At 44.0% G+C, this 24,987-nt stretch overlaps 1 protein-coding gene across 2 annotated transcripts; it reads right to left on the reverse strand.

Moving 5' to 3' along the window:
• Positions 1 to 272: 272 nt before the first annotated feature.
• On the reverse strand, positions 273 to 24,415 carry LOC120951057 (G-box-binding factor-like). 2 transcript variants are annotated; one of them, XM_040369565.2, is made up of 7 exons: positions 11,364 to 11,422; positions 4,230 to 4,781; positions 3,784 to 4,047; positions 2,539 to 3,208; positions 2,289 to 2,470; positions 2,068 to 2,192; positions 273 to 1,981 (listed from the first exon to the last, which is right to left on the reverse strand). In XM_040369565.2, exons 2-7 carry the CDS (start codon positions 4,510 to 4,512, stop codon positions 1,829 to 1,831), a joined length of 1,677 nt encoding a protein of 558 aa, XP_040225499.2. In that variant the 5' UTR covers positions 4,513 to 4,781; positions 11,364 to 11,422; the 3' UTR covers positions 273 to 1,828. The 2 variants fall into 2 exon arrangements, with proteins under 2 accessions (XP_040225499.2, XP_040225502.2); XM_040369568.2 differs by lacking the exons at positions 4,230 to 4,781; positions 11,364 to 11,422 and adding an exon at positions 23,026 to 24,415 and having other exon boundaries at positions 1,786 to 1,981.
• Positions 24,416 to 24,987: the final 572 nt, after the last annotated feature.

Here is a 24,987-nt window from a genome sequence, read left to right on the forward strand (position 1 = left end):
TATTTTAATTTAGTACGTTTATACACTAAATGTTTATCGAATTAAACTCTTGCAGAAAAAGTGCATAATTTTAATTTTTTTGGTGAATTTAAAACATATAACAAAAGAGGTATTTATTTTGCATTCAATGTTATGAATCGGTTCAATCAGTGCGTTGTTGTAATTATTAATTATGTAATGACAACAACTGCAAAATACAAAGAAATATTTCAGTTTTCATTTTAGAGTCATCAAAGCACAAAAAGATAACAAAACACATCTTGTGTGGTCGATTTTAGCTTAATTCATCAATTCACTTTATACATTCCAACTATATTCGCATGTTACAAATTTCTCTACTATTTTCCTGTTCGTGTTCCATTCTAGCCTCTCGGCTGCCCTTAACCATGATTGCCCACTCTTTTTCTAATAATTCCAACACGTTGATTACCTCGCTCTCTTTATCAATCTATCTCTCTCTCTCTCTTGCTCTCTCTCTCTCTCTCTCTCGCTCTCTCTCTCTCTGTCTATCTCATTACCTGTACGCGGCCAAGCTTCAAGCCCCTTGGATCCACTGTTTCGATACAATTTCCATTTAACGAGTTTGCTAATGATTTTCTACGACGAATGATAAGATTAATCCGGCAAGAAGAAATTGCATACATTCCATTTCCGCGATAGTTTGGCGTTCCACACACACACACAAAAATAACACAACGTTTCTACTGCGCTTTATTAGCTACGGTGCTATTTCCGGGATTTCCACTCGGCACCATTTTAAACTAAAAAGCGTTGGCGCGGTTTAAACATTTTACTAACTTTCTGCTAGCTGCTTCCTACTCCGAACAATGTGTAGTGAATGGGAAGGTTTTGGACAGGCGTTCTAAAATACTGAACGTTTTTGCCGTGAACGTTTCCAACGGTCCGCTTTTCTCTCGGCAGCAATGTAGATGTAGATAAAAATGGGAATATTTACGAAATCGAACGAGTTTCTTCTTCCCCAGCCCAATCGATACACCTACGATCCACAAACGGTGATGTGAAAGTACTATTAAATATCAGCGGGAGTTGAGTACTTTTTTTGTCGGGTTCGTTCATCAGTCTTCTTTTCAACACATGTACATCTTTTGTGTGACATAAGGGGGGGGGGGGGGATTGGGGAGGGTTTTCGTTTAATCGGTTCCTGTTAATACTAGCTAATTTGTTTACGCAACCATCAAAATTCGCTAGCCGAAGAGAAGTTTAGTCGTTTCGCGCAAAATTGCACCTGATAGGCTGAAGACGAATGCTGCTACCACCATGTGGCGAGTTTCTGGTATGTTTAAACTTACAGTACGCTCTTCGCAAATAGGTGAGGAACATGAAATCGTTTTTAAAGAAGGATACGAATTTTATGCTACTCTGATGGAATGCAACAACGGGTGATTAAAAATGACCGATGCAATATGACGCACATTGATGCTATCGTCGATGGTTGTTCGTTTGCTTACTTCACTGTCTTCAAGTGCAATTGAGCATTTTTTTATTTTTTGGGTTGTTGTTACTTCAGCTAGAACACTAGGAAATTGTTTCCACGCACGCTCACTCAACACTAACGGGAGCTAAAATGGCACTGGGGGTGGTTGCGGTATGCAAACGTATGCAAAGAGAAGTGATTCAATAACTACGCGCACGTGTACGAACGTATGCGACTAGAGACTAGAGCGATTCTTTACACCGGTGACAGGTGACGACAGCCTAAGATAATACTCCTTTCCTTTCCACCTTCTATAGCTACAAATATCTATTGACGTGTTTTTTTTTCCTTTCGATTTACAGTAAGAGAACTACCAGCAAGTCTGCATTTGATCTAGAGGGCAGTGCGTTCATCGTACACGACCACTGCATCCTGATCGGCGGCGTGGGGCAGTGCGGCAAGATTTTGCGACCGCGACCGGCACAGAGCAATAATGGCAGCTTCATCATTGCGCATCCTGTTGCGTCGTTTTTTACTAAAATTCACCTACACCGCAAGAGAAAAAGATGAATTAATGGCATGTCAACTACTATGGCTACATTATAGCTTTTAAGTGTATGCGATCTTACTACCTTCGCGTACAGCTCCTCCAGATCGTCCGCATTGGAAAGCGGGCGCTGCTTATTCTTACCCCACGAAGGTAGGGATCGTGTCCGGTAGGTGGTGCTCGTGTCACCCTCATTCTCATCGTCGATCACTGAGGAAAAGAGTTACCGATCCGTAGAATTAGATTGAAGGCGAAAGGTTTGTTTATGCGAAAGGAGTATGCCCAGCCAAGGGCGAGCTGACTTACCTCCACTGGAAGCGTACAGTGGATTGATCGCCCACATCGACTTGTGCAGTTGCGTGTGTACCAGCTGACCCTGCTGTGGTGACTGGTGGTTATGACCTGAGGAAGATTGATGATGTTGATGCTGTATCTGTTGTTGCTGCTGCTGCTGTTGCTGCTGTTGATGATGCTGATGATGGTGCTCTCTACAATGAAAAATGATACATTATTTAGCATGTGCTCGCTATACTCCGACGACTTCACACGAGTCAACCTTTGTTGCTGCTGGTGATGTTGTTGCTGATGTTGTTGATAGTGAAGGTACTGTTGTTGTTGTTGTTGTTGTTGTTGTTGGTGCTGCTGCTGCTGCTGCTGAGCTGATGGATGATGATAGTACTGGTGCTGGTTGTAGGGACTGTACTGCTGCTGTCCGTGTATGTGGTGCCCATGCAGCTGTACGTGTTGCTGCTGCTGGTGATGGTGATGTTGCTGTTGCTGCTGCTGTTGATTGTATTGTTGTTGCTGTTGTTGATAATGTATACATTGATGTTGGTGATGTTGCTGCTGTTGCTGCTGCTGTGTATGATGATGATGGTGAGCGTACTGCTGGGCGGCGTACTGCTGCGGAGAACTGCCGTACTTTAGGTGGCCGTAGTCTTGTCCACCGGATGCCATGCTGTTGCACTGCTGCTGCTGCTGGTTGGTCGTGGTTGCTGGGACGGCGCTACAGGTATGGTGTGCACATCCGCCGGCAGGGTGGGTTGAAGCATGATGTAGCGAGCTGTTGCTGCCGCTCGCTGCGGTGTGCTGCGGGGTGTTGGTGCTGGTGGAGGGCGGTGGCGGGGCACTGTACTGCGGTGGACAGATGCCGATCGATAGGGGCATCACTAGTTGGTTCGAGTCGCTGCTGGTGCACGATTTGGCTACAATCGAGCTTTGGGAGGCTGTTGGAGTATCAAGTATCGTGAAAGAAATCAAGGCATTTTAATTACATCGTACTTAAAAGAAATGCCTATTCAAGGATCAAGCAACAAGAAAAGATTGGGCGAGACGGACTATCACCAAAGACTGTGAAAGGGAAGACATGGCTACGGTTGTAATATCGTTAAATAAATTACACCATCAAAACTTGAAGACCTGCTAGTTCAAGGATGGCAAAATCGTAATGATACACGGGAATACTCTATAACTGGATGACATACTGTCAAAGCCAATTTTTGTTTGAAGTGTTCTCCAGAGGGATAAATCAAAAGTTCAAAGTAAAACAATCAAAGTAAATTAAATTTCAAATATTTCGCATGCCAATATGATTCAAAAACAGTTTTATGATCTATATCGCTTTGCTAAATAAATATTATATACAACAAGAAGCTTAGACATAAGCGATACTAAGCTTGAAATGATGCATGTTCTGAAGTATTACAAATAGAAGCATCAGGCCTGAGTCACGATCCTTCAGAGAATTACAGCAAGCGATGAAAATGAGCTTGAAAGTGCAAAAGACCTCGTTCAAACCTACCGTTTCCGTTGTTGGCGGTCGTCGTGTAGTAGCTCGAGTTGAGCAGTTTGCGCGTACGTGGCTGCACCCAGCAGCAGAAGAAGAGTGTCGCTAGGATCAGTATCAGTATCACGACCGTTCCGATCAGTATACCCCAGATCAGCGTCGGTAGGCCCCAGATCGACTTTGCCGCGGTGGCCTCAATCGGATACATTCGTGCGGTTAGCGTCACCGATTGCTGGTACAGTCCAGTGGTCGTGTTGAGTAGCAGCACATCCTCTGGCCCTGGAAATGGGGACGAAAAGTGAAGAACACGGGAGAAGAAAAAAAAACCCAAAACGAGGGAAATGAGTTAAAAGGGCATTAGATTCGTTCCCAAGATTATGAAGCACAAAATGAAATGGTAAAAGATTGCAAAAATCACAGCTCACACACACAGCTCCGGGGTCGGGGTGGGGTGGGTATACCTGGCAGGACGACGAAATCATCGGTCTGTACCACAGTGGTCAGAACCGTCGGCGAGATGGCGGCGGGTACTGATGAACTCATTTCGGACACATTGCCCAGCGCGTCCGACGGTCGATAACCTGCTGTGGCCGGCGGTATGGTTACAGGATACACGCGTGCCTCGTGCAGCACGGTCGTACTGACCAAGCGGTCCAGCTTGTCCAACAGCCCAACGGTACCGGCTCCGGCCGCCGACGCCATAGGTGCGGGCGTCGTCGAGGAGCCAAAGAATGACGTAGCCATTGTGTCGTACTAACGCACCGCCCCGGCAACGGGAGTATCGTGTTTTTCGAAGCTGTACAGCTTCTACCGCCTCATACAGCGACAAACGAACAAGCTAGTGTATATAACCACTTGTTGAGCGTACTTCCGTTAGGGGAAAGTCAACACACACACACAAACACACACTCAGCACACACTGGACGCAACAACGCACTCGGAGTCTCGAGCAGGCGTCAGTGAGTGGACACTTGAAATGCTAACTTCCGTCGAAATCACTGAAATTTCTTCGTCTGGCGCATAAAATGGGAATCGTTTTAGGAAATGAAGCAGCGAAATGGGGCGGATAAACAACAACGGACACACACACACAAACATAAGAAGAAAAAAAACCCTTCAAAATGAAAACGAAAGCGAATTGACTGGTCCCAGCTGGCTCGGCTAACAAACGGAACATCATTTTTCACTCGACCCTTCGACACTCTTCCCAACCGGCTGGAAAGCGCTTGCTGGCAATCTGACCATCGGCGAGCATCGTCGCCTGACCCTTTGCTCTTGGACCACCACGGGTTCCACGGGAATGGAATCAGAACGGCGGAAATGAAACGGAGATGTGCAAAGTTTGTGATTGAATTATCAAACGCTGCTCAGCACATCAGCACGGAATGGAAGAATTCCCGCCCGCCCCGAACCAAACCCCGAGACTGGCAGGTTTTTGGGGCTGTCGGTCGGTAGCCGTTTTGAGCCATCGGCGTCACACTCGTGCACACGTTTTATGCTAATCGCTTCGACTTCAATTAGTGCACGCGGAAGGGCATACCGGTACCGGCGGAAATGGAAACATATTTCGGCCTCGCCCGTCGACTTCCAATTTCGTGGAGCACCGCGTGGTTGAATTAGCGAACCAAAAGTCTGCTGACCAGGAGGAGAGGCCACGCCACCGTCACGTCTTGTAAAGGCGTGTCCATTTTTAGACCAACCGACCGATTGATTCAGTGTCAAGCCACGAACGAAAGGGAGGGAATTCCAAATACAAATAATTACTACCATTTGACGGCCGTTGTGCAAGGCGGTTGTGGAATAAAGTTTTCAATTGTGGCGATCATTTCGTTCGCGGACCAATGCGGTGCGTTAGCATGTGCAGGGCTAATCCTTGGATGTGGTCATGATTCAAGGTTCGCGCTGAGGTGAGATGAGCTCATCAGTGGTGGACTTTTGCTTTTTTGCTTTTTTGCTACATTCATCACAATTGCACTTTCGTTCATTGTGTTTAAAATTGTATTGACATTCACTCTGTTATTTCCAAAATGACCTCACGGGCTAGGAGAGGCTGTACAAGTGTAGAAATAATGTAATGATAATAATTATGTCAAACAATATAGCAGCAAATGTGACGCATGTTTAATTTCCATGTCAAGCTTCCATGGATGAGTGCGTTTCAAAATATGGTTCGCTGTTCAGTTTTCATGGATTAAATCGATTAAACAAAGAGGCATAACATATTTCTACACCGTATTTGGCACAGCTATCCTACTGGGGCAACCGCCATTGCCAGTAGACGAATTCCGCCATACATACGCGGGGAAACAGTGAAAACGTTCTCGTAAATCCTTTGCCTTGTTGTTTCGTCTTTGATTGACGTATTAATCGACAGTTGTTCCAAGAATTGGTAGATCATTAAGCCAAATGCGTCAAAGGGTATGACAGCACAATGCTGTACGAAATTGTACGAAACAGGTAAAACACGAGCGATAATGCGTTATGGAAGAATCTGCTTCCTGTTCCTGTTTTATTTAACGATAGCTTGTTGGATGAAGAAGGATAAAAGAGTTTCATTTAAAAGATGTTGCTGTTGTTGTCTAATTATAGAGATTTTAAAACTCGTGGGATCCCTTTCGCGTCTACATTTTCATTCACAACAATCATAATACATCTTTTACAGGAACAAAATGTCTCACAACATTACAGGGTTTTCCAAGAGTTCTCATAGCTTTGGGACACATTATTGACATTTTCTTAAGTGAAATGAACTTAAAGTAACGAGAATTGGACTCTATAGCATCCTTGTTGGACAAATCCAATAGGAATTTACAAGGAGCCTTTCTAAATAGAATGCCATAGAGTCCAATTCCCACAATATGAAGTTAACTTCCAATAGGAAACAGTCAAGGAAGTGTCCGACAACTATGAGAACCCCTGGAAAACCCTGTATCGTTTTAACTGTCCCAAGAGAAAACTTAGCTTCAACAAAGTATAGCAGAAAATAAAAATCGTACATCCAAATGTGCACATACAAACACACACACACAAAAAACATCTTAACCATACAGTCCAAAACGAACAAAGTGTACGAAGTCTTAAATAATCCTGAAAGCATTGTACGCCTTCGCTCCCGGGCATGCTTTTTCCGTAATTAAGATTTTTAAAAAGACATACTTGCGCGAAACTGTGTCACATTCTTGGGCTGACGAAAATAAAACCCATTCACTTCACTAAACCACAGCTTCATTCGGATTCACCGCGTCTATCTATTCGAAACAACGCTTAACAATGGTGTACTGGTTTTTTGTTTTGTATTTCACTTCACTGCTACCTTGTGCTTTCTTCCATTTCCAACATTGAGCTTGCTGGAGCGCTCACCGCCTGTTTCTCAGTGAAGAATGTTCTACTATGCGCACGTAGCTAGCCGAAGCGATGTGGTTGTTTTCGTGTATCATTGTATTCAACCGGCACAGGCGGCAGTTGGTTTGTTGCTTAAAACCCCATCGCCTTCTAGTAGTGTTGACCCACATCCCCACACGTGGCGTGGGACTAGGTAGATGTGAATTTGTTAATGCACAGAGACACACCGGGTTTATGCAACGGTGTATTCGTCCTCCAAAATAAGGTGCATTTGGACCTTCACTGACATATTCTAACGTGTTGCAATGAAGCTCACCCATCTGCACTTCATTGTCTTTAAGGAGCTACCCTAATGCTTGCAAGCACATTAAGGTGAAAGTAAGCTCTCACCGTGAAGCTCTCACCACTTCGCAAGCCACATAAAATGTGCCCAACGTTAATGAAAGGTTTTCGCTACCACAGATTAGTCCCGCACATTCTGCAAATGCATTCACTCGAGGCCAATTAGTGTAGATTGTAGGAGAAACGCCAGTTTGTTTTTGTATTTCCAATCCACAGTTAAAGTAAAAAACTGTGTCAATCCTCAACTGATGAGCCCTCGTATGCACTGAAAATGGAAGCATCCTTATCCGGGCGAATGGTGGCTAAATTGAATGCGAATTCCTTTCCACCGCTTTCAATTACGCATCCGGCACCAGGCATCGTACGTTGGAGGGAAGTGTCGAGTAACAGATTAATTAAGGGCAAAATCGTCACACATTAATCCATCCGCACAGCGCTAAGTGTAAGGTAGAGCAAGGCGAGAAGCTGTGCAACAGCCGCTAATGTAAAAGCATCACTCCAAGTGGTTCTTTTTCGTGTACGCTTCTCGCTCAATGTACGGGAATATGTCGTTCGTCAAGGGTTTTTTTTTCTTTCCTGTAAAGCTCGTTCTACTACTTCGGCTTTACTCAGTTTTCATTTTCATTGCCCGGAGAATAGGGCCCGGCTTTGATCTTCGCACTCGACAACGCAACCCAACGCCTTCGGGTGGCCGAGTTGATGTGCAGCCAAGGGAATGCACACACTGCAGGGAAGGAACATTTTCCCACGCGCGTTGCTGTGTAAAATATGCTTCTAGTGTATTCGCTGCAGCTTGTTTTTGAAAAACGGAAGCTACGGCAATGCTGGTGTATGGGTGTTCCACTTATTAATGGGTAATGCGCGGATTCGAGCAATGATACGGTTCCTACGATTTGATTACGCAGTTGTTCATGAGGTTGGAACCGTATTTTAATAGTATGGGATCTCATTGAATGTACGGTTTCTATTTTTCTAGAAAATCTTTTTTTTTCCTATTTCTGTAAACTTTTGTTTGAACAATCAAAGAGAGTTTTATGAAATCCTTCTTAACAAGAACAGCATGGATTGTAAAATATGGCAAGGCTAACGGATACAATGAATAATCAATCCGGATTGACGACTTAAATAAATGTAGCTTCGAAGAATTACTGAAATACTTAGGTTCAGTCAATAACAATAACATTGAATTGATAGAAATGATCGTTTTGCTAATTTAATTACGCTGCTATATGGAATTTAATTGAAGTTATTACATTGCAGTTACGCAGAATGAAGCGGTAAATTATCCTTACAAGTATATTTGTTTATATTTTTTCAAGTAAATACCACATATCAGTGTTCTTCGTAGAATGTTCCGTATACATTTTCATACATTGCATCTTTTGTAAGTTCTGTAGCTTATTTAAGTATTCATAATCGTCGATCAACGATCAGCTTCTTGTACAACGTTTATTTCGAATATTTTTAAATGGAAATTAAGGTACATAAAGACGTGCCAACCGCCACTACCTAAATTAGCACCACATTGCTCCCCCCTAAAAATGAAGACATTTGATAAGAAAATAGTGACATTCCTTAAAAGGAGGACACATGAATAAACCAAAAGCCCCCCCCCCCCCCCCTAAAACCCAAAAGCACCAACCGACCCATTTCATTCAATTCAAACGTGGGCAATGGGTGCCTCCCACCCCCGCAAATCCGGGCAAACTGTGTAGACATTTGGCAGACTACTTGGCCGGTGTTATCATCCCTAAAGGCTCCCTCGTCTCGCCGCTACACGCTCCGGGCTGTGTACGGTTACGCACGTGTGAAAATCCATTTCGTTGAAAAGACGCCAAACCGGCCCATTTTCAGCGCCATCAGACCATCTCAGCGGCTTTGTGTCTGTTTAAAATTAGTATTTTAGATCACATCTTCAACAAAAAACACCCACACGTCGTTGTCGTTAGAACTTGCTCGGTAACTGAAACTGAATGCTCGGCGTACCGGTGGCAAATGTGCTCTTACTACTTTGAACACATTTTTGCAATTAAAAGCAAACCATCCGGACGCTTTCCGCCCATCGTTCCAGCTGCCACTGGCCACAGCATGTCACAGCAAGCAGCAGCGTGGGTTCCATCACCCAGGTAAGACTTTCGCATCAAAGTGTATTATCCTACCTAACAACGCGCACAGGCTTTACCGTTACCCCTGGATGGAGAGGTTCCACCAGGGAGCTTCCAGGGATTGGTTCGGTTAATTCACTTAAATCTCGAGCCGTTCTAATCCTCGCTGAGCAATTCGATCGCATGAATTACTGTACGTTGCGAAGCGACGTCAGCGGCCACTAATTCTTTCCGTTTCCGAAATCAGAACCAACCAAATCCCAAACGCCAAATGCAACAACCGCCAGCAACACCTGATTAGCTGCTCCCGATTCCACATCCACAAAACGGGAAGCAAAAAGAAGATGGTTGGCCAGGGTGACAGAAGGTCAAAGTGAGTTGTATTATTGTCCTCCCCGCACGACCGGCGGCAAACACGGTGCAGAACCAATGTCTTGCCGAATGGCCGCTCGTGGTCGATCGTTGCAGGTGCCAATCCTGGGAGAGGTTGTGGCGGTACCATTTTACCACCTAATCCCGCTAATCCTATTACCGATACGCGCACCGGACAGACAGGAGACAGGAGTTGAAGCACGGTACAGCTGCACCAAAGCAAAGCAATGCGCGGGTTCCCTTTTGCGCGACGCTTCTTCCATTGGACATAGTTGGGTAACCTGAAAGGCTTTTAGCCTCAGGCATACCACAATACACACACACACGCAGTGTCGTGCTTTATTGAAACGGGAGGAAAACCTACAACGATGTCGCTGCCGGTCATCAATAACCGTGCCCTTGTCGATTGTTGCGGAACAAAGTGGCAGATGGGGTAAAGGTAAGAAATAATCAATGTAAGCGAAAGATAAAAAAACAGTAAAACTGCTCACAGCCACATGCTTCAAACGCATACAAACACGACGTGAAATTGATTTCCACCCACGAATGATCAATTTTGCATGCGATCGCATGTGATGGGCTTCATCAAACGTTACGTATTCACAAATGATTGAAAAAATCAAGTTTCCACTTTTCGAGTATATTGTATATATGTTGTTATGTATGCTATATATGCCATCTTTTTTCATAGTAACGTCACTTCCAACATCTCATATTAAACAATTCACACAATATCATTCCAAACATCATTCCACCGCACTATTAAAACCACTCGTAGGCGAATCCGTGCCCTGCGTTACATTCGCTAGCCATAGGAACCACCACATCCACAAACGCAATATACACTATTGTGCCACTACTACGATAACTTCGGCAGCTTCAAAACTTAGTCGTAGCACACGCGTTACTGCACGCGACACTCGAAGCCCCTTACCACCAAACGGCGTGGTGGGGCACAGCGAGAGCGTTAGTTTTCCGCATTGCACACAAAAACACGGCAGTGAATAAATATTAACAATCGTCGAACAAATCACTTCACCGGAGCAGCGACCGAAAGCCATATTGTTTTTCCCCTCGTGCGCGAGGTTACACGAGGGGCCACGTAACACACTACGGTGAGGGAAACGGTAATATTAATCATTTGCGTACCACCGCGTTCTACTGACTCACTGTCTTCCCGATCCGATCCGGCCATATGCTGTTTGTAGTGCTTGATTGTATTTTGTGTGTGTTTTGGGGATTTTGTTTTTATCTAATGATATTCAACCTCCACCACACCGCACACACGCACACACATGGCACAAAAAACTTGGCGAACACTCGTGTGTGTTGTCAGCGGCACCACTGCCAGCTGATATTACGGCAGCGTGTTGATCGCGCACGGCAGAATCGATGTAGAATGTAAACAATATTCATCTGGACCCGGGACCTTACACCGCCAAAACGCGACCGTCGATGTGTACAGCGGCAGCATTTGTGTACGAATGGATCGGGCCCCGAACGACAGCACGAACCGTACCCCGACGCTTAAACAACACGCGAAGCGGAAGCTTAGCCAGTCAGGGCTGTCAAACGCGCTGGTAGTACATTGGGTAAACGAAGCTTCTTAGTACAGGCAGGATTGTTTTTAAGTAGAGCAAGTCCACGTATTGTAAAAACAGTGTCAAGGGTTTTGGTTTTTATAAGGATTTTTTGAAATGTATGAAAAGTATTTTTATATTAACGAAATAATGAATATTGATTATGTCGTTTGGTTGATTTATAATAGCAAGCAAAATTATTCTGTTTATATGAATACACATTTTTTGTATGAAAATGTCCTCTATTCGACAGACCTCCAAAAAGGACTCAATATGCAATAGTTCACCAGAAGGGACAGCAAAACCGAAAACGTATCTCTTACTTTCCCTTTTCGTCTATAGGCCCACATGTGGCAAGCATGGCACGAAGTCGGAAAATTGGTTTCGTTTTCACTTCGTGCTTTTGCACTCGTTTCCATCGTCTGTAAGTGCGATAAGCGTAAACCTACCGATTCGAAGTATAAAGTGAAGCTTGCTGAGTACTAAGAACTGTAAACATACAATTGTTTCATTTATCAGCAAATATTTCAATCCCAGGCATCATTTGTAGCAACTAACAAGAGTTGTTGGTCAAACCGACGCTCCGATTTTGACGCTCGATATTTTGTGAGGATCCATTAATTTATCCTCATTTACACTGTCTTTTGGTGTATTTAGTTCACTCTATCTTTTATCATCACGTTGAAGGTTTGCCGTTATCATCAACCCATTACCCCAATCGCTACTGCCGCCGGTCGCCGGTTGTAACGGAATGAAAGAAACACAGACAACTCCAAAAAACCAAAAGTGCATTTCATTTGCCCCATTTCGGCGTTCTCCCGAAACGAGGGGGAATGCGCTAGTGCTTTTGTTTTAGCGCAAAACCAGCTGACGTTCGTGCAAATGTTGTCATTTTCATCACTCATTGCGACCACTGCTGCCGGCGCCACCACCATTACGGAACATGGACACTTCTTGTAAGGATCCAGCCACCAGGCCCACCAGGGACACTAGATGGTACACGCGATAGAAGCCTACACGGAGAAGGCACATAACCTACTGCACACACACACACACACTTACGGTTCTGCGGTTGCTTAATCCAAAACGATGCAGTATGTAAGTTCTGTTTGGAGGAAGCCTCGGGTCGCGGTGATGGTACGCCGTAGATTGATCTAAATTCCACCGTCCAGGGCACGTGACCGGAAATGTGCCGGTTCAAAAGGTGTATCTGTGTGCGTGCGTGTATGTGTGTGTGTGGGTTTGTGATGCACTAGGCAAAGCTCCGCACGATAGGTCTAAGTGGTTCAACGGCTACGAGCCGTCGGCCCCCACGGTGATAAATTGTTGCACCAAACGGAGGAGTCGTTTTCCTTTTTTCGGTGCTGGTGGTGCTGGTTTCATTTTTTAATCGTTCCCTTCTTCCAGGCTGTGGGGGAAAAAAGGACACTCTCCGTCCGTGATGTGCCGTCGGTGTCGGGGTGGATTATGTTATGGTAAACTTATTAAAAAGGATGAAAATTTTTCACGTCACAGCTATTGTGGATCTGGAAAGTGTCACCGTTCTGTTTTTTTTTTTTTTTTTGTTGACGAAGATAGTGGGTTTTTACAAATTGCAGACCAAACAACAGTTTTATGGCACATTAGGATGAAGCTACCATTTTTAGGTGCTGTGTGGGACGATTCTAAAGGACCGAATAGACGATTAAAAAATGGGCAGCATCTAGGGTGTTTGTGTTTTAGTAATGAGGTGATATTTTCCAGCCACAATGTTTGAAGATGAGTCAAAAATATAGTACAGTAAATATGGTGAAAGTTTCTTCTCATTTTTAATCCTCACGAAACGATGCCATTTGTTAGTTTAACTCACAGGAACTAAACGAAAAGATATATCAATTGCTACAGCATTTCACAATCGAGTCCTGCTCCAACCATACTATCACGGCATCAATACAACCCATCAAAATGAATGACAAATTATTCCTAGAACTTTTCTCCCCAGTAAAATGCTACTTCAGCACTGCGAATCGCTCTGCTTTTGAAGTGCCCCGAGCCCCGAGCTGTCGAGCACAAAATTTGGAGACGAAAAATGAAAAGTGCAACGCAATTGAAATGGTACACGTAAAATAAAACATTCCCAAGCAAACGAACACAAACGTACCCACGTTCGGGCTGTCGGATGCAGGAATTGGTGCTGAAAATAATGTCCACTTTTTTATGATATGATTCCCTGTCTTTTCCGACCGTTGACCATTTGCTCTTCTCTCAGTGTTTCATTGTTCTTGGGGTGGTCAAACGGAAACGCTTTTCTTTGCGATCGTTTACAAATTTTAAAGCAATAGTGCTGTGATGGGCTTGGCGATGGCGATTGGTATGTGCAATAGGTAAAGCTCCTTGTTATCTATGCGCTTGAGAAGGCAAACCAGTGTTTCCGAGACGCATCAGGGGGAATGGTTCGGATGGTGCACACAAGTCAAGCACACCGTCACTGTGCTCTCCGTATCGGGGATCTGGATTTTGCAAGCTCTTCAATCGTTACTTGGCCTTTGTGACGTTCGTTTCATCTTCAAAGAAAGTTGATTCCTGCTTCAACCCCGATAATGAACATTCTGTCAAACTGTCGGATCTGTCCGTCGTCAGAATTTGGGTAGAGAGCAAATGGTTGCTTGCGTTACCTGAGTAATCATTCCACGTAGAATGTAGAACCTACACGAACTGGCAGCAGCAGTAGATGGTCCTGCTAACCGGAAGAAATGTAACTTTTTCTCTCTTCTCTGTCTCTCTCTTCGTTGATAAGTATTTTAAAATTCTGCTTATTACACAAACATCAAAGAATTACATTTCCATTAGTAAATATGACAGATGATGCTGCAGCAATGTGCATTTCATAGGGGAAAAGGCGAAAAAACAATAATCATTCCTTAACTCATTGATCTGTCTATAAATTGGTACACATTGTGCAGACCTTCCTGGAACGATTGTCCACTTTGATGCACCATTTCCATTCCGATTTACTTAATGAATATTCACCCAAAGAGCAGGAAAAGCAAACTTGCCGCAGGGGACAGACAATTATTATGAACGCATATTGATGATTATACTACCTCGAAGTGATAGCGATCTGGAGATGAACGTACATTCCGGGCTCCATAATACCGAACCTGTCAATCCATCATCATTCATTTCATCATCCATCGCCATGGCATGGGGATGTACATCGGGTTGGATGCTGTGAAGGGGGCTTACATCGACTGCGACTCGATTGAAGCGCTTCAATCGAAATTGTTAAGCAGAAACACTGTAAAACCACATTTCAAAAATACTTCAGCACAGTACCGCTCCCATGTGACTGGGGAGAACTGGGGAGTTTCGACTCGATTGAAGCAGCCACATGACTTTGATGAGTGCCTCCCACCGCCCCGTCGCCTTACGGTGTAGATTGGCAGATGAATGTTAATTAAAATTGTTCCAAACGCACCGTGGAGCAGCTGAAAAGCATCAACACGTGCCGTCGGGGGAGAGAAATGGGTCGCCCCCGGTGCTTATGCCGGCAATGGTGGTAGACACCGATCCGCAACCCGTTTTGGGTGAGATTTGTCTGGTTCACGGTCGAGGTCGTCTGCTCAACGTTGCTCGGTCTATTTGAATAGAGTAACCGCAAACTATAGACAATCAAAGGGATTAAATGTTTAAACAAAAGACGCATTCAGACCAAGAATGGTATTGGGTTGCCCCTCTCCTTCGTGTAAATGTGTAAACATTCTACAATTGTAATTAAGACTGTGGACTGTTGGACTTTCTTTGCTTCATTTTTTGTGCTGTTTTTTGTTTGATTAATTGAAATGTATTTCATTACAAAGCTTCGATATTTAAAGCTTCAAAAATCATCGTGACACCACATACAATGAAAAACCATGGCGTTTCCTATACAAAGATCAAACAAAAGAACTTTTAGCAAGCTTGTTACTCGCTCAAAACAGAAGCAAAATGGATTGAAAGTGTAACAGGGGCATGAATGCATTGCTTAGCTGTTGCTCAATACTGTCCTTACAGAAGACATCATCAATATGTTATGCATTGAATCATTGCTCCACGAATAGAACTGCCTCCAACAACCAGCATCAGCCTGAGCGCGGGTGAGCAACATGACCAGAAAACAATGCACAACGAAAGCTTCGGATTGAAGATTGAAGTGCACATTTTATATGCTACCACCCAGTTAGTTTTTCCCAGTCATGCGATAGCTGTGTTATAAGGTATAAAACATGAGGATCACAGTAAGAAAGCTCACTAACCGCAACAAAATAATAAAAATAGAACATGCAACACACCGCAATGCAATGATGCAACTTTTACCGGGCGGTTGAGTTTTGATTGATTAAATTGTGTTCGTATCTCGAACGAAGGAAAAAACGGTGAAAAGAACGAAGCACAACACATTCTTTTGCAAAGTTTTTTTTCTTCTTAATGCTTCCTGCAATTCATTCAGCGCGAATGGAATATCTTCCTGAGCCGGGAGTTGAAGTAGTAAGGCATGAAAAGAACCGTGTGTCACCGTGTCACAGGCTGAAGGGAGTGCACACAGCCATGTCTTACTTTACGAACATTTTGCTCATTCCTTATTACATCCCCTGCCCCTGCCAAAGATGCGCTTCTTTGGTCCATTCTCCATTCTCGGTTAAAAGCAAGCGCCCCAAACAAGCACCGACGGCGGATGATTATTAAAAACAATAAAAACTTTCCCACGCAACGGCATGAACGGTGGCACGGTGGCGTAAAACTGCACAACAAACTACCATCCACCGACGGCAAGTCAAAAGGGGGAAAAAGTCGAGCACAATGTCATGCGGTTAAAAAATGCATCTCAGATGACACGGTGGCATGGATTTTGTTATTGTTGTTGTTGTTGTTGTTGTTGGCAGGATATCCCATTTACAGCCTTTCACCAATTCCGTTTTTTGCGTACCACATTCCGCAACGGTCGCGCGTCCTTCACGAAACAAAACAGCTGCAAAACTATTCGCTTCAGCGAGTGTACAACAAGTGAAATAAATTCTAACCCACACATACAACCACGCGCAACGAAAATAGTAAACAGCAGTACACATAACAAGGGCAGGGGCTGCGAAGATGAATATTTTAGCACCACTGACAGCGAAGGACATCGTGACAGTGTGAAAATGGGAATTGAAGAAAACAAATGGAAAACCCGCCAGACAAACTGTTTGCGGGACCGATAAACTATGTGTGACTATGATTGTTCAAAACCTGCTGACTAGTTGGAAGCTGCCAACTTGTGTGGTTTCTTGTAAAGGGAACCTGGCTGTGCTGAAGGTAGTTGAAAATTCAAAATGAGCTGTGAGACATGTGGCAACTTAGCAACAAAACCCAGAAAAGTAACATAATTTATAGACATGCCACTATATAGAATTTTTTGACGAGCTTTTCTGGAATGATTTCATCGAATATGGTACAATACCATTATGTGTATAAAAGCTTCGAATTACTCTGATCCTCATTAGTGGAAAATTTTACATTCAATTTCAAAATAATCACTCGCCAATTCCAAAATAAGTATTACAGTGTGGGAACGTAGTTCTCAGACTTCTATCGGTACATTTTCAGCTCATTATGATTGCCGCACTACTAACGCATTTAGCACAGTTGAATGCAGTGCTGCAAAATGTCACTGTCAATGTCATAAAAAAATCTGACTGAAACAAAATCTATATCAGCGTCACGTACTCAATTGTGATAATCAGAGGTGATACTCATAATGGTTGGTGTGACCAATACAAGCTCATGATATGTTTGCGACAATCGCTTGGTCAGTCACTATGTCACGACTTTTTTTTGCTGTGATCAGTTTTCCAAAATGTCACTGACATAGCCATGACAAATTCCGGCTGAAACAAAATCATGTCAGCGTCACGAGCTCTACTGTGATGATCAGAGGCGAGCCTCAAACAGTTGGTGCGACCATCACATGCTTGGTGACATTGTGTGTAACCAACTCTTGGTCAGTCACTTGGTCGCGACATTTTCAGTCGGTGATCATCGCGATGGTCATGGGAGATATGCGATGCGTGCGAGTGGCTCCAAGAAACAAAATGAGCATGTTTTCTCGCTCTGTTTGACCCGACATAAAATAAAAACAGATAGAGGGAGAAAGCATGCTCATTTTGTTGTTAGAGCCCACATGCCAAGTATATTCCAATAATGTCGTGATTATCGCCAACAAAAATGTCGTGACCAAGTGAGTGGCCAAAAGTTGGGTGTTAAACTAAATGTCACCAAGCATGTGATTGATTCTCCAACTGTTTGAGTATCGTCACTGATCATCTCAGTTGTGTACGTGATCTGATTTGAGCTTCGTTTCAGTTATGAGTGTTGATGACTGAAACAGTGGCATTTGGCAGCACTGTTCACAGCCAGAAAAAATCATGATTATGATTGCACCGGCATTAAGCTAAGCTTGTCAGTCAGAGTATCGCGTAGGACTCAAGAATTCACATGTCGTGTTCAGCATGTCATGACGCACTTTTATCGACTATCAGCAATGAGCATCAAGCTACCATGGATATGTTCATGGTTTCGTTGGTGAAAATTTCGTGATACTCATGACATTTTGCAGCACTGGTTGGATGCTTTCTCCGATGGTGCAGTAAAGCTCCAAAAATACAAATTTTCAAATACAAAAAAGGAGTATTTAACCCTGCCGTTAAATTTCCCACACAATACGCATCAAGGGGTAAAACGAAAGCCATTGTTATCTGGTATCAATTAAGCACTTCCCGGGAAGCGTTTTCCCTCGCAACGCGTTCATCGGCTTTCAATCGAACGTTAGCGGGAATTACGCACATTTCCAGCAAGGTTTTACATTCCCGGGTACACATGAAACAAAAAAAAAGATAACTTTTCGGCTCTACTGCACAAACCGCCTAAACTGGCCACATTTTCAACAGCCAGCGAAGTTTCGGGCAGTTTTGGGAACGCCCAACTGTTATTGGGGATTTGGTGTTGTTTATAGGGCACGCTTAAGCTCACAGTAGAAAGCTCTAGACGGGCTCTAGGACGGTGAGGGTGTGACAGTATATTATTCTTTCAATTTTGACCCCAACTTCTTTTCGGACCAAACCACCACCAGCAGCAGAGATGGTTTGAAGTGCCACATCACGGCCAAACGCTACCAGAACGAGTGTAGGTTAGGTTGCAAACACATAAGGCAAATAGTTTTTACACTGAAAGAAGAAGGCAACAAAATAACCTGAGTTCCCGGAGGAGTCGAACTAGTGACGCTTGCCCTGAAAGGGGACACCGAACCTAGCCTTGGGGTGGGGGAGTGAATTGTTTAATCTTTTTTTCCTTTTTTCAGTGAAGATTTTCAAAGCATTAAAGCAAGTCGGTGGTGGAGAACGGATATTTATTGAGGATTTAGTTTGCCTTCTAAATCCCCAGGAGATAATGTGTGCACTCCTGTCGTAATATTACCTTTGGGCATATCGGAACGGCTGGCAAGAATGAAGAATGAAGCGCCAGTCGACTCCTCGCTCCCTTTTATATTGCTTAGGTACTTTTGGAGGGTTCTTTTGGTTCAATCGATAGGATGGAGAGGTTTGGTAAGACACGATGGTAAAGAAAGCAATCGTACAATAGAAAATCCCTACGATAAATATAAACCAAACAACTTTGGAGTGGAGTTTTTTTGGCTGCAAATCTTTTTCATGCGTTTCACGAAAAGGTTGAGCACCAAATTGATTAAGATGTTGGTGTATATTGAAGGATTTTGTAGCATTTTGTACAAAAAATGTTTAATTGTAGATGATGTATTCAAGCTGTTTTTTACTTCAATTAACTGCGTTGGTTATTCTTCACTAAAAACACTCGCTCGTTAATATTTATTTCGTTCTTTCTGAATGAAAAAATCTCATTTTTTCATTTTCTTAAATAATTTTTACCCAAACCGCTTGGCAACAAAGAGTGAAAACGAAAGGAAGGAAACACAAACCCGTAAAACCGTTATTAGTTTCGGATTTACCGACAAGTCGCTCCTCCCAATGCACCATCACCAGCTTTGTATCACGTGTCGTTTGTCGTGGGGCGGTAAAAAAAAAAGAAAAAAACCTTTCACTGAAGTGTTAATAAGGCTACGGGTAGCGAAAAGGAAAGGAAGCTGAGAAAGTTCCTCCTACACATCGCCCCCAAAAAAAACCCCCGGTGTCGCTCAGTGGGTGTCAAAGCCGCTCTAAATGAAGCTGTGAAGCAATACGGATGAAGCGCGGGAAGAGACTCGCAATCGGTTCGATATTTTGTGTGCCTGTTCGCTGCTCGAGTGCCGTATTGATGTTGAGTTTATTGCTTCCTCCCGTAGAAGACTCAGCACCAAAAAAAAAAAGTGCCCGTACCGGTGTGTGAAAAAAAAAACTCTCCGGTAGGGTGAAAACCGTTCTTCAGTGGCGAGACTTTCCCCGTACTGGGGAAGGAAGCGAAATGTAATTGCAGTTTAATAGTTTACCGGAGAGTGGGGGGTTGAAGTCAAGGGGAACGCGCACGTATTTTAGTATTTTGTGAAAAGTTCAAGTTGAAAACTTTCCACTCGAAGGTCTTATGAGTTGGGTATGGACTGGAGGACGAAAACGATACGCTCCACCATCGCGAAAGGAGCAGACACAGCGCCACCGGAGCACCCGGTGGACAAGGAATTGAAAACTGAAATTAAAATTCCTTCACCAGTTGCTTGGCTCGGAATAGGGCGGAGGAGGAAAATGTGGCTGAATTTTGTGGCTTTCTCGCAGCCTTTCTATGCAAAACGATTGGAATGTTGGCTGGTGGCTACATTTTTGAGATTGAACATGAAATTTGAAATTTGTGGATGGTTTTACAACGAGACATATACACACACATCAGAGCTGAGAAAAAATGTCATAACAATAAATTTGACATTTTTGCATAGCAAAATAGGCATGAAAAAAAGTACCTCAAAATCTGGTCGATGTTCAGTTTCGTCCGATTGAGTAACAAATTGAAGCACTGTACGATGTATTACGTTTATTTATTTTTATATTGGGGTTTTGCCAAGATGATTTGGATAAGGTTGCAATTTTTGGAAGCCAGAGTGGCATTGTTGCTAGGCCGAACCATGAAATTACGCTGATACGAAATTGGGACAATTATGGTCATTATATTTGAAACATTTTTTTAAAATCTGATATAACCACCATATTGTTTTTTTTCTTGGATTATGTATAAAAAGCTTTAATGTGTCAAAGATGTGTTCGAATTCGATTTAGATGTTTAAATGTAAAATTGTATTTGTTATGAAGCAGTCATTTACCAGATAACGTAAACCTAAATAAATAAATAAACAAACATTAATAACAATCTTAATCATTATCATTGAATTTAAAAGAAAATTTCAGAAAACTCCGTACCAAACACATAAAACAATCCATATTATTTCAGTTTCATATGTCATTTAACACGTCATGGGTTCAAGCCTAGAATGGACCATCCCCCCGTTGCTAGGACTGACTATCCGGCTGTGTGGTACTGAATAAAGTCTCGAAAGCCTATTATAGGCCGGTACATCTGCGTTGGACGTTTACACCATATAGAGGATGTCATTCAACATAATAAATGTTGAGTAATGCAATTAAATACAAACTTTAACCCATAGACTTTCCATTTCTTTTAACTAAATGAGGAATGTTTCATAAATTTTAAATTTTACTACATTAGTTTATAAATTATTCCTAGTTTATGGCATTACGAGCTGCTTGACCTGTGTTTCAATGTTTGACTGAGTATTTCATTTAATTAAATTAAATTAAGTCCATTTTTGTTGGGTATCAAAAAGTACTGTGTCATTTATATTGCCCCACGCCCACCCAAGCTTTGGGGGAAAGTTTAACCGTAACCACCATCAGCACAAAAAAAAACCTCACCCCATTAGTCCCATCCCTGCAAGCCGGCACCACTACTTTATGTTCCTTTTCGGTTTCTCTCTATTTCGGAAAAGGACACTTCTCTAACGGGGTAAAAAGGTCAACGGTGAGGTAATAAAAATACCCCAGCACCCGGCTGAATCCTGCCGTGGCAGTGGCTGTGAATCTCGGTTTAGTGTTACTTTCAAACCCTAAACACAACAAGTACCCAACGCAATTCCCACCGTACAGCGTCTCAAAGCAGCACGGTTGGGGTGGGAGGAGGTATACGGATTAGAGATTGTCTCCTGGGTAATCTTAATTTCATACTGAGCCGTTAGCCGTATAGCTTTCATCCGTCGAGATTGTACGAATAAAAAATAAATATAGGGGGATGGAAGGGGAGGGAGGAAGGAGGGGACACGTTTCAAGATTATCCAGAGACGCTTACAGAGGTGGAGCAGAAGAAGGCAGGGAAAAATAAAACACATTTTCCTTCGCCGTGGAGACGCCTGGTCGTTTGTGATTGACGATCGCGTCGGACTCGCTCGGAAGAGAATTGTGCTCAATCGATTGAGCAGTATCTGCGATACGACAAGTCGTAAACCAGGGCCAGCAAAGAAGACCAATTCATCATTCATCCAATGGGGCCATCCCAAAAACGCCGACCAGTTGAGTTGACGAAATTAATAATGCATAATGTTTACTCCACTCCAGCCGAGCGTGGGCTCGTTATGGGACTGCTTTTACTGGCGCTTGTATGTGTGTGTGTGTTTTGGTTTTAGATACATATCGATGTGTACGTATGTGTGTTGAAGTATTTGCACAAAAATAACACACTCGAAACAGGGCCAAGGAACAAACAAACAAACCAATCCAAGTGCCAAAACTCGACCACCTGCGATCGGTAAATGGCGCCAAACGGGCAGCGAAACAGCTGTCCGACGACGCGAACTCATTCCATCATGTGCTCGCCACCACTCGCTCCACAACATTTCCACGAACATGGTCAAACCTTTTGTCTTGCCGTCGTGGTTCTGTCGACCTACAAACAAAACAAAAAAAAGTAACCTTTTTCACCTCCCGCCCAAATCACCATGGCTACGGACTGGCGTTATTGGGAGCCAGTGGAAACAAAAGACACCAACCAGCCAGCAAGCTTGTGGCAAAGTGCCCCGGGTGAGTGGAGCTCGCAGTGGGTGCAGGGGTAAATATCGATTTTCATCCTCCATTACCGGTGCCCACCCTCGGCGAGAGCGTTCTGCCTTTTTAACTCACCCCATCGCCATGGATGGGTGGACAATTTTAACCCAGGTTCTTCTTCATACGTTCGTGTGAGTGTGTATGCGTTTCTTTCGCTCCTGGCTAATGTCGCACAGTGGAAAATAGCAAAAAAAGGAATTCGTTCCGCCGCCAGCAGAACAAATGGTACAACCAAACAAAGAAACCCCACAATGGCTGCCACGGTGAGGTAGTACCCGGACTGGAACGCAACCATTGCCAACTGTCACAAAGAAGCCCAACACAGTTGGCTGAGCTGAGTATGAGAGCTGTGTGGAGCTGAGCACGATACATACCCCAACCAGGTTACCCATCTCCCGCTTGCATACTTACATCACGGATCGAACGCGGCGAGGCGAGTTGAACGACACTCTTGTCTTCTTTTCGGCACTGTGGGCTGTAGGCTCGTTTACATAATCCGAAGCGGCAATCGAAAACGGCCGTCTACTATGCGGCGCTCTATCGACACTTCCCTTTGCCAGTATCCTTTGTGTGGCGTGGTTTGCAGTTTGTTTCGAATTTTAGCAGCTTCCTCCATGCGCGTAATTTCAGCCCACAATAACAACTGTTTTACATTGCTCGAAGCAACACGCAGTGACTCACACACTCAACACAACACACACACACACGCTCACACGGTTAATGTTGTGGAAAAAAAATGGTCATTTTATGTGCAGCAGCGAGACCATTATCGAGCACTCGGGATGGAGCCTGTTCCACAGACTGTGCTGCTGACTCACGAATCTTGCCGCCACTATCGAATAAACACATCATCAGCACGAATGCACTTGGTCCCTTCTTCTTCGCGACGCGCACAGAAAACACTTCACTAGCACGCGCGGTCGAACTGCGGGCATTCGGTTCGGTTCGATGCAATAAAATGGCAATTAACTTACGCTCTCCTCCATCACTGACCGATTTATCGCTATCCCTGGCTGTTTTCGGTAAAAGGTAAAATCTGCCTTCCCTCTGGCTGCGAAACGAAACGACAGAGAGACAGAGGAGGCACGCGCAGCCACAGAACGACCCACGAAAGGACACGGGGTGGCAACAGCACACACACACACACACAGCACGCCGTGCGTTAATGATGTTAATGTTGGTTAGTGCAGGATCCCTCCGATTGCTTCGATGGGGCTTTGTGTACGTGTGTGTGTGTGTACTACGTACAGTGGTGGTTGCACGGTGAGTGCTTTGATGCTGGATGCTGCTTTCTGCTGCTGCTGCTGCTCCTGTTGTTGTTGTTAGCCATTTTCACCTCATCTGTGCGTGCGAATCTCGAAATCAGGCTTTATGGCGGCACCCGACGAGTAGCTGGTTGGGCTCTTACACTCCATATTTTTCCTCACACAATCGAACTTTTTCACTCCCCCACACATGGGGGGCACACACACTCTCCTATACACGTTTGCCTGCTGCAGCCAGGACCGTACAGAACCGGAAATGCACCACAACTTCTCGCTCACTTATTACCACTACCGCCCATCGCACGGTGATTTATGTTTTCATCCGTCGGATTGAAAACAACGCTAATTTTCCTTCAATCTCCGCCATTGAAGCAAATTCAACGTCGAAGTTTTTCACGACCCTCCGACTGCGACTGTGTGCATACGGCGGTGGGCGCACGTGAGTTGCCAGGCAGCGCTTGAGTTTCAAAACATTGGACACTCAGCGAGCGCCCAAGTGTGAGTGGCGCACAGAGCTGTGCATTTTCCTGGCCGTCTTTTCCACAGCTGTCAAGGATGTAGGACAAAATAAAAATATTAATTTATTTATTTCATTCGATTATTGGTGATAAAAAAATAGAAAAAAAAACTTACATTAATAGTTTTCATTCCAATTATGCTGTCGTTTCTTTAAAATCGCGTGCATGCTTCATGTGAAACGTCACCTTCAGACAGTGCTGTACAACATCGGAGCAGGCGTGAAAGCTCCCGTGGAAAACGTCACCACTCGCCTGCTACTTGTTGACAGTAAATGGGAAGTTGTTCCGAATGCTTCATTACATTTTACCAATGAATCACACCCGGCGAAAGCTCCCTCCCGCTAGGGATTTAATGGGGAAAAATGATTTGCAGTCATGGGAAGTACCACAATTCTTGTTTGCATGTTTCATTACCCCAACTCGTGCCCGGTTGTATGGCTTTCCCCTACGCCATTGTTTCCCCCTGTCCCCTGACCAAATGGACAGGAAATTTATCGATGTTATTATTGTCAGCTCCTGCTGGCGCTCTATTCATCAAAATAAATGGCACTACCGTTTGTGATATTACCGTTTTACCCCCCTGCAGGAGC

This window comes from Anopheles coluzzii, chromosome 2 (assembly GCF_943734685.1).
Source record: "Anopheles coluzzii chromosome 2, AcolN3, whole genome shotgun sequence".
Classification (NCBI taxonomy): Eukaryota; Metazoa; Arthropoda; class Insecta; order Diptera; family Culicidae; genus Anopheles; species Anopheles coluzzii.